This window comes from Habropoda laboriosa, unplaced genomic scaffold, assembly GCF_001263275.1.
Source record: "Habropoda laboriosa isolate 0110345459 unplaced genomic scaffold, ASM126327v1 scaffold88, whole genome shotgun sequence".
NCBI lineage: Eukaryota > Metazoa > Arthropoda > Insecta > Hymenoptera > Apidae > Habropoda > Habropoda laboriosa.
This window is the reverse complement of record NW_017100219.1, coordinates 682,844-692,638: the sequence shown is the minus strand read 5'-3', so window position 1 is coordinate 692,638 and position 9,795 is coordinate 682,844. Positions and strand designations below refer to the sequence as shown.

Sequence of the window (9,795 nt, the reverse complement as noted above, 5' to 3'; positions counted from 1 at the left end):
AGGGTAAATAAACATTTTTATTCGCTTTTTCTGGTATTCTGTTTGCCGAACGAAACAATGTTACGGAAAATGAGCACAGGTAATCCTTTGTAACGTTGCGTGCTTGGAAAGTTACGTTAATTATGGACATTTTATTTTTTTATTGCTGTTCTACTGGTTGTACACCCGTCCCTCGAATTACACGGTTTTCAAATTAAAAAAAAAAAAGAACGTATTTTCTGTTTTATTTCCTTTATGCATTTTTTTACGTATTTTGTTGTAACTCAGCGACGGATTTAACCGTGAGAAATTAATGCTAGCGACTCGGATAGTGATATTGTTCCACGAGCAAAGAAAAAGCGAGTCCCAGCTTTTGAATGTTCCGACGAAGACTGTTTTTACTTTGACATTATTTTTGTTTTTGTTAAAGAAAAGCTGTTTACGTTTATGTGTTTTTCCTTCCTGTAAATAAATAAATCAGTTGAAAACATGAAAATTTTACGTCTTTGAATACGTTTAGAATGTACTAGAGCATCGGCTTCGTGACTTGGCATTCAGTGGAACCGATCTCCATTTTTCCATACAATCCTTGTCTCGTTTTACACGGTTATCATGAACGTATCTACGAATTTTCTTCGTATTCACCTATCCCCCGATTTACACGATTTCACTTTTACACGGTTTTTCAATTTGCCCCGGCCCGGATCGAGAAGATCCGGGATAGTTGACGAGCGTGTAAAATGAATAATAATAATCTTGTTTCTGTATGTAAAATGAATCACATACATATACCTTTATATTTTTATCATTTTATGAATAGACCGGTATTTTTATGTTTTTTAAGATATATTTAGTTTTATTTTACGTTGAAATAAATGACTGAATTATCCACATTTTAGTTTCTTTTCGATTTACACCTATCTTCAATGTAAATCGGGGGATAGGTGTTCTTTGATTCGATTTACACCGCTTAAAATTTAGTTCCAATCCTTCTTTTTCATATGCAAGCTCTGTCTCGTTGTGTGGAACCTATCTACCGTGCAATTCGAGGGATATGCGTATTATTCCATTATTAGCAGCAACTGTTCTGATTTTTGCGAAGAAAATGTAAAATTGTGAGCAACCCTAATTTGTCCACTCGTGAACGAAGAAAAATTGGGTTACACGAGGGTTGATGGTTTATTTTGGAAGATGTACAGGGCGAGTCATGTAACTTGTCCATCCTAAATAATCTTAGAAAGTGTTTTATACGAAAATTGCATTAACCTATTCGTTTACGAGATGTCAAGATCGCTTTGAATTCTTTAAACGGAGTGTGTACCTTTTTGCGTGAAAATTTAAAGGTGCAATGAATTTTCTATAAAAGGAAGTATTAGGTTCCCTTCGATACCCTCCAATTTTTATATAAAACACTTTTTAAAATTGTCTGGGGTGGACAAGTTATGTGACTCACTCTGTATGTGCTCTGAAAACAATAAACTCCACGATATACGACGAGCCCCCGTTCAGTTAGGTTACATTATCTACTCAAGTTTTCTTCGTTCGTTGATTGCAATTTTACATTTTGAATGGAGAAGCAAGAATCAAGAATTATTATAAAAGAAAAATTACTGGTAATAGTGTAACCTATCTATTTAATTTGGAAAACGTGTACTTTCAAACTTTGTCTCAGTTTTGTATTTGGAAATCACGGTAAATCAACAATTATTATATAAAAAACAAAAATTGCTAATAACAATGTAACTCTTCTATTTCATCCTGAAAAAAAAATTCGAAAACACGTACTTCCGAACATTGTCTCAGTATTGTACCTATTTGGAAATCATAGCAAATCAACAATTATTATCTAAAAAACAAAAATTGCTAATACAGTGGATTCCGGTTAATTGGGACGCCGGTTAAGCGGGACCGCCGTTTATTTCGGACAGATACCGAAGAACGGAATATAAATACGTGCTTATTTACTTATTGTTAGCCTTCTTTGCATGCTTAAACACACATTTTCGATAAATCGTTTTTAGCTTCATTTTTTACGTTCTTCAGAGTTTGCCTGTTGAAATTCCCTTTTTTGGGACAGCCGCTTAATTCGGGCAAATTAGTCCGGTCCAAATGTGTCCCAATTAACTGGAATCCACTGTAATAATGTAATCTCTCTATTTAATCTTGAAAAGACAAATCTGGAAAACACGTAATTCCGAATATTGTCTCAGCATTACATTTGTAAATCACAGCAAATCAACAATGATTATAAAAAACATTGCTAATAACAATGTAACTCTTCTATTTCATCGTGAAAAAAAAAATTCGAAAACACGTACTTCCGAACATTGTCTCAGTATTGCACCTATTTGGAAATCATAGCAAATCAACAATTACTATAAAAAAAGAATCGTTGATAATAATGTCCCCTATCTATTTCACCTTGAGAAAAAGAAAAAGAAAATGTTAAAAACACGTAATTCCAAACATTGTCTCAGCATTACATTTGTAAATCACAGCAAATCAACAATGATTATAAAAAACATTGCTAATAACTATGTAACCCTTCTATTTCATCCTGAAAAAAAAAATTCGAAAACACGTACTTCCGAACATTGTCTCAGTATTGCACCTATTTGTAAATCATAGCAAATCAACACTTATTATAAAAAAAAATTGCTAATAATAATGTAACCTCTCTATTTAATCTTGAAAAGACAAATCTGGAAAATAGGTAATTCCAAACATTGTCGCAGTATTGTATTTGGAAATCACAGCAAATCAACAATTATTATAAAAAACATTGCTAATAACAATGTAACTCTTCTATTTCATCCTGAAAAAAAAAATTCGAAAACACGTACTTCCGAACATTGTCTCAGTATTGCACCTATTTGGAAATCATAGCAAATCAACAATTACTATAAAAAAAGAATCGCTGATAATAATGTCCCCTATCTATTTCACCTTGAGAAAAAAAAAAGAAAATGTTAAAAACATGTAATTCCAAACATTGTCTCAGTATTGTATTTGGAAATCACAGTAAATTAGCAATTATAAAAAACATTGCCAGCAACAACCCAACGAATCTGTTCAACCCGCAAAACACTTATCTACTTCCAAACAGTTTCTCAATACCGTATTCGTAAGCGATAGTAAACGTCTGGTCCCGTGACTGGGAAGGTTTAAAATCGGCGTATAGATCGATCGTATCGCGTAGCAGCTGACCATTGAGGCTAGTGCTAGGGCTATGAAAAAAGAAAAAAGAAAAAGAAGAAAAAAACGCGCGTCGACCGATCGTTAATAGCGATGCCTATGAAAACAGGGTGTGGCGCTGGAAAACAGCACAAGTACTTCGCAACAGGATCTTCAGAGCTATTCGCAACAACCGGTGCCCCAGCCACCGACGGCGACGTCCCACAGTCCAGCTGGCCACTACATTTATCAGCAACCGCACAGTCCTGTGCCACCGCAAAGTCCAGTCAGTATATCACTTTACTTTCCTTTCTCCCTCTCTTTTTTTACTCTTCGGATTTATATCGTTGCCACACAACATGCTGTCATACGTAAATTGTAGCAAAGAGAGAAAAAAGAAGGACTAGAGTGGAGGAAAAATTGTCATTTTTTTTTTTTTTTGGTCGGGTTTGGTCGTAGAAATTTTTGTAGATTTTTGCATCGACTCTGTGGAACTTGGACAGTTTTGTCGGATCAGGGGGTTAATTGGTTTTCAGTCGAAGGGTAAAGCGACGCGGGGGTCGTCGCGTAATCGCGAAAGAATCGTCCTGGAGATTTATTAAGGTCTTCCCGTGCTTGTCGCGTGTGTTCCAGAAGTCGTCGCAGACGCAACAACCGCAACAACAGCAGCTCAACTCGTTAGGCTCGTACAGGTCCTCGCAGCAGGTGAACAGGCCGTCGCCACAGTCGTCACCCGGGCTCACGATTCAAGTATGCTTACAGATCTTTTTTTACTTTTTTCTTTGTTTATCAGTTCAGCACTTGTGCCGGTATCTGGGTACACTTTTTGTGTATTTCTGGATGGATCGTTGTTACTTTGTGTTTGCCTCGAGTTTAGAATTCTTTCAGCGGAAAAGTATCGAAGTTTTAATTTTAAATTAAAGTAGACGACTATTGTGGCTATTGGCATACGGGTTAATAAGAGATTTGACGAAATTATAGAGTAAAGAGTCTTAGGGGATTCTAGACACTTTTGTCAAGATTTTCGTTTATCATTTTAACCCTCCGTCCGGCGCACTTATCTCCCATGCACAACCATAATTCAATGTATATAGACGCGATGCGTTGCGCAATGAATATGCAAATGTGCTCGAAATGTTGATGTCTTTTCTTTGCGCTCATGTTCTTCTATTATTCCTATGGTTTGGTTACCTCTTGAAGGCCGATCTCTAAGATCCAGTGCGCCCGATAGCGTTTCAGAAATGGGTGTGCCCGACGGAAGATTAATAAGAGACTCTAGGAACTTATAGCGAAAGCAATTATAGAGTACACAGTTGGAGGAAACTCGAGGGCTCTTTCGTCAAGATTTTCATTTGTCACTTTAATAAGAGATTTGGCAAAACTGTAGCGAAAACAATTATAGGGTAGAGTTTCAAGGGATTTTAGACTTTTTTGTAAAAATTTTCATCCATCGCTTTAATAAGAAATTGGACAAAACTATAGCGAAAGTAATTGTAAAGTAGAGTTTCAGGAGATTCTAGACTCTTTTGTCGAGCATTGTAGGAACGATAGAATTTCTGTACGCGTTTAACCCCTTAACCCATGATTTCTGTTCCGACTAAGCATCTAAGCGTCAGCCATTTACTGTTTCAGTACTCTACCAGGCAACAAAACCCAATCTCTCACGGATCAATTGCATTCGGTAATCCTCAGTCTTCCAAATTAAAGCGAAACTCAGGATTACAATTGGTAACTATTTTTCTCCCATCTTGACCAGAATCTCTGTCACGAGTCTGACACGTTGTTACAAGTTAAAGGGTTAACGCGAATCGAGAGTTAGGTGAACGGAGGGTAATCGAACTGGAGCGACAGAGGAGCGAGAGAAGAGCGTTTCGGACTAAGTATAGTCGGTGAAAGCGATATAGCGAGGTCGTAAAATCAGCGAAGCGTGAAAATACACGTAATCGAGGGAGATAAAGGAGCTCGAACTTGGTTCAGAGCCGTTCGATGTTAACTCGGAATTGGTCCTTCCAATGCAGTATATTTGAAAAATTTGTCCGCGCCTTAATCGGTGACAGCTGGTAGGTTCGTTTTTAACGGGAGATGAAGGATGCTTAAAATCGTACAGTTTAAATGACAGATCGATAAGTGGAAATTTTATACATCAATTCGTAAATGACGGACGGCACTGTCCACGGCCGCGTTAATCGGTGTCGCCGTTTAACGCTTTAATTTACGACCTCGTTGTATCGCTTCCATCGACTGTGCTTGAGAATATACCAAGATCGGAGACTAAATGTCAGCGAGGAATATCTTTCGTGAAATGAGAAGAAAATCGTAGTAAAGTGAGAAAGAGAATGTGCGAGTGCAAGAATAAAAGAGTCTGGAAGATGCGTACGATAGGTCAGAGTGGAAAAGTTAGCGAAGGAGGAACTATGCTTGAGAATAGATATGGATTTCGGTGGATGTGGCAAAATTTCTCGAAGAATGTCTGCGTAAAATGAGAGGAAAATAGTGATAAAAAAAAGAAAGGGAATGAACGAGTGCAAGAATAAGAGTCTGGAAGATGCGTACGATAGGTCAGAGTGGAAAAGTTAGCGAAGGAGGAACTATGCTTGAGAATAAATATGGATTTCGGTGGATGTGGCAAAATTTCTCGAAGAATGTCTGCGTAAAATGAGAGGAAAATAGTGATTAAAAAAAGAAAGGAAATGAATGAGTGCAAGAATAAGAGTCTGGAAGATGCGTACGATAGGTCAGAGTGGAAAAGTTAGCGAAGGAGGAACTATACTTGAGAATAGATATGGGTTTCGGTGGAGGTGACTAAGTGTCTCGTAGGAATAATAGATAAAGAAAGATTGTGCGAGTGCAAGAATAAAAGAGTCTGGAAGATGCGTACACCAGGTCAAGAAAGGAAAGTCAGTGTCAAAGAAGCTATACTAGAAACAGGGTAGATTTCACTAGATGTGACTAAACGTCTCCGAGGACTATCTGCGTAGAACGAAAGAAAAATCGTAATAGATAGAGAAAGAATGTGTGAGTGCAAGAATAAAAGAGTCTAGAAGGTACTTACGTCAGGTTTAGAGTAGAAGAGTCATTGTGGCAAACAGAGTAGAGGTAGCGTATTTTCGAGACACAATTCCTTACACCACCGTAGAATAGTACTAACACTAATCGTACCACACCCGGTCAAATGACCAGTTTCAAAATTTCATGTATAATTTTTTTTCATTATTATCTGTGAGAAAATCCGTCCCGAGGACGGTGAAGCGAGCATCTTGAAGCCAGGCCCAGCGCTTTGGGTTTTTCCCTGGGTCTGTTCGCGTAGGGGTGGACATGGGATCGGCAGGACTCTTCGCGAGACCCTCGAAGCACACTTTTCAACACTTTTTGCGAACGACGCTCAGATAACGCGGATATAATGTACTATTGTAAGAACGTAGACACGTTCAATTAATTTCACGCCCACCCTACTCCGAGTCAGAGTACTTTCTGACATATCTAAAAGCTGTTTTCTTCATTCTTTCCTATGAAACTGAAAAATATGATCTTAATTTCATAATCGATCGTTTAACCGTCTACGGTAAGAATAAGCACACACAAAGTGCCGGTACGGTTAGTGTTAAATTTAGTATTGGAAATGGATGATTGAAATAAAATTGTTTTTGTAACTGCTAATATTCAATTTATTCCACGACTCAGAAGAAATGTCGTTACCATTTGAAATGCTCTATCAAACTGTCTCTGGATACCCAAAACGGGAAAGCTGGGGTCCGCTTCTACATGTCGTTCAAAATAAGAGTAACCTCGCTCTCGGACCGATTCTCGTCCGTTCTGCGCAGAGACAGAGAGCGTAGCAGAGGGTAAGACGGAGAAAAACGTAGGCGGTACGGACGTTCTAGCCCTGCGTTGGGCACGTCCGATGCGCGAAGCGAGGTTACTCTTATTTTGAACAGAGTATACCTACGAACTGTTTACCCTATTGTATCGCAGTGTGCAGTGCTCGACTCGAAGACACGTCCGGTGGTCCTCCTAGTGTCTTTGTTCAGAAAAAACGTTGAGAAGTTTTTCTTCTCGTTCGATTATTTCTACAGGGTGTTCTTAGAAATAATCCAACATTTAGTTGTTCACTCTTACTTTCCATGAAATTAAACGAAATTTCGTTGGAAAATTACACCTGCCCAGTCTTAATCAAGGAGATCCACCAAACCCTACACTATTTAACATCAATCTTCCCATCTGTCACAGGGCAGCCCGTTGAGCTACAGCAACAATCCATCGGCGCCGCCTAGTCCCACGGGGCATCCTGGTCCACCGAATCTAACTTCGGAAAGCATCGACCAGAACAGTTACTTCCTGAACCAAGCGCAAGCGGCGGCGCTCCAGCAGGACTTCGAGCAGTTCACGATGGTTAGTAAAACGCGTCCGTTTCCGGTTGCAATCCGCACTCGCGGTTTTCAACCGCTCTCTCTCACGTTTTCCCCGCTGGCAACGATCCGAAAATTCGATATCAATTGCGGCTACCGTTTCGCGGTTCTCTGAATGACAAAATAGAGAGAAAAAAAAGAAACAATCATTTCAACATATGGTGTATATACTCGGTTCAACAAACTCGAAGTTGTCCCTCGAGAGAGAGAGAGAGAGAGAGAGAGACCTTACGAATCTCTCTCCCCTCTCTATTCTCTAGAGTGCCCCTATAGATATCGCGTTGCGTTTTATCCACCAACGACGGCTTTAACCGTCTTCTTTTATCGCTCGTTACGCCAAAGCTAAATCGATAGCCTCGACGCGGTTGAGAAATTTTTACGGGGGAGGAGCACATGCGCTCCCATCCTACCACCACTACTTCCGGTTCGCTTATCCATGCCTGCAATTATTTTGCACACTCTCCTCTCTCTTTTCAAATATCTTCTTTCTCCACCACCCCACACACACCTACCCATCGATGTGTTATCTGTGTATGTGTCGTCAAAGATTCTCCGTCCACATTGTCGCGTTATCACGAATTTTTTCCATCGAACCGATTAGCCTTGGAACAGAATTTCTGGATCTCACGTTGATCAAGACCTCGCAGAGCCGCGTGTTTTTTTAATCGGATCGTAATTGTTTGTTTGTGCATACGGAAGGGAGTGGTAAGTACGTCGAGCAAATTCCTCTCTCGTTTTTTCTTCTTTTTTCTTCTTCTTCTTTTCAATAAGATTTTTTAAGCGGACGCCGCTGGGTATGTATGATCTTTTGGATGTTCCTTTAAAAAAAAAACAACATAGCAAAAGCGAGATTCCCAGTAGACGAGTCACTCGTTTCGTATACTCGCCGCCTATAAATCGCTTCGACGTGCATGATTACCGCCAACATCTTCTCTCGATTCTCCTCGATTTCGACACCTTTCAACCACTCTCCCCTACTCTTTTTATTTGCAGAATCGCGTCAGGTTTTTTCCGGCGACGCGACACGAGTGTCGCGCGATTTTTTATTTAGGTTTCGTTCTGATCGCGAGTTCTCGCGAGTTTCCATAAGAGCTCTACCATTTCGCTCTCGTTTCGTTCAACCCCCTTTTTTGCCACCCGTTTGGTTCTAGGATCGCGGCTCCTGGATTTCGTGCATACTTTTCGCGTGTTCCAATCACGGTGGCTGACCTTCGCGGGCCTCCTGAATTATTCCGCACGCGCGACCTACCGCCAATTATTCCGTCACTCTCGCTTTTGGCGCGCCTCTCGTTTCGGCCGGGCATTCCTTGGATTAAAAAGGTCGGCGAATTATGCTAGTTAATAATCCACGAGCCGCATTGTTCAGCCGTAACGGCGAGCGATTCGCGCCATGTTTGATCTCGAGAAGAGAAGAACCACTATTGGAACGCTTTTGACAACGAAGGTGAACGCAACTTCCTCGAGCTTGTTGAACTTACTTTTCCCGAACCTGGTTTATTTGTATCTGCATGCGTGCCGCAACTTTCGTTGCCCTCGTTTCTCCCACGTTCTTTTCTCGCTAAGGCGCGCGACCTTCTCGTCGATCGGACAGAAACGGCGATCCCGCGGTGCATCCCTCCCCGAATCACCCTCGCTTCTTATTTCGACCGAGAGACAGCACCGGACTAGAGAACGAACCACCTTTTACAAAGAAATGCTCCCCCCGCGTGTGCTACCTTTGAAAAATAAAAAAGAAACTCCCACTTTTTATCTGTCCCGTTTTCTCTTTGCGAATACGATTGAAATGTTAAGCCTTGATGTTTATCTGTTGCCCGCATCCGTCAGGATTGGCCGAAATTCGCGCAGCAGCTCATGGAACTTGGTTGCACCTGGAGCACGCAGATAGAGGTGAAATAACGCCCTTGGCGAACAATATGAAACTCATTTCTATATCCTCTCACCCGAACAATCGACAAATCGAGAGCTTCTCGCCATCGACTATCTCTTCTTCCCTCCTGTCATTTGTCTTTCTTTACTCTTCATTATTACTACCGCTAACTAACAAAACACGATCGACGGAGATAACGCGGTAGTGTTTTTAATCGCGGGTGTTCAACGACGCGTTTCGAGAGCTCGTTTTATCGTGAGAATCGGGCGTCTTTTAGAGGCCGGGGGTGAATAGACCGCGGTGAAACGGACGTACGATTTTAACAAGAAAGGTCGCCGATTCGCGTGTTGACGCTCCTCTGTTTCATCT

At 40.6% G+C, this 9,795-nt stretch overlaps 1 protein-coding gene across 1 annotated transcript in view; it reads left to right on the top strand.

Moving 5' to 3' along the window:
* Positions 1 to 9,795, top strand: part of LOC108570950 (CREB-regulated transcription coactivator 1-like) — a 28,962-nt gene that overhangs the window by 17,109 nt on the left and 2,058 nt on the right. The window contains exons 7-9 of the mRNA XM_017932888.1: positions 3,284 to 3,439; positions 3,787 to 3,903; positions 7,381 to 7,542. Of these exons, the coding sequence (XP_017788377.1) occupies positions 3,284 to 3,439; positions 3,787 to 3,903; positions 7,381 to 7,542 (435 nt within the window). The remainder of the gene's footprint in view (positions 1 to 3,283; positions 3,440 to 3,786; positions 3,904 to 7,380; positions 7,543 to 9,795) is intronic.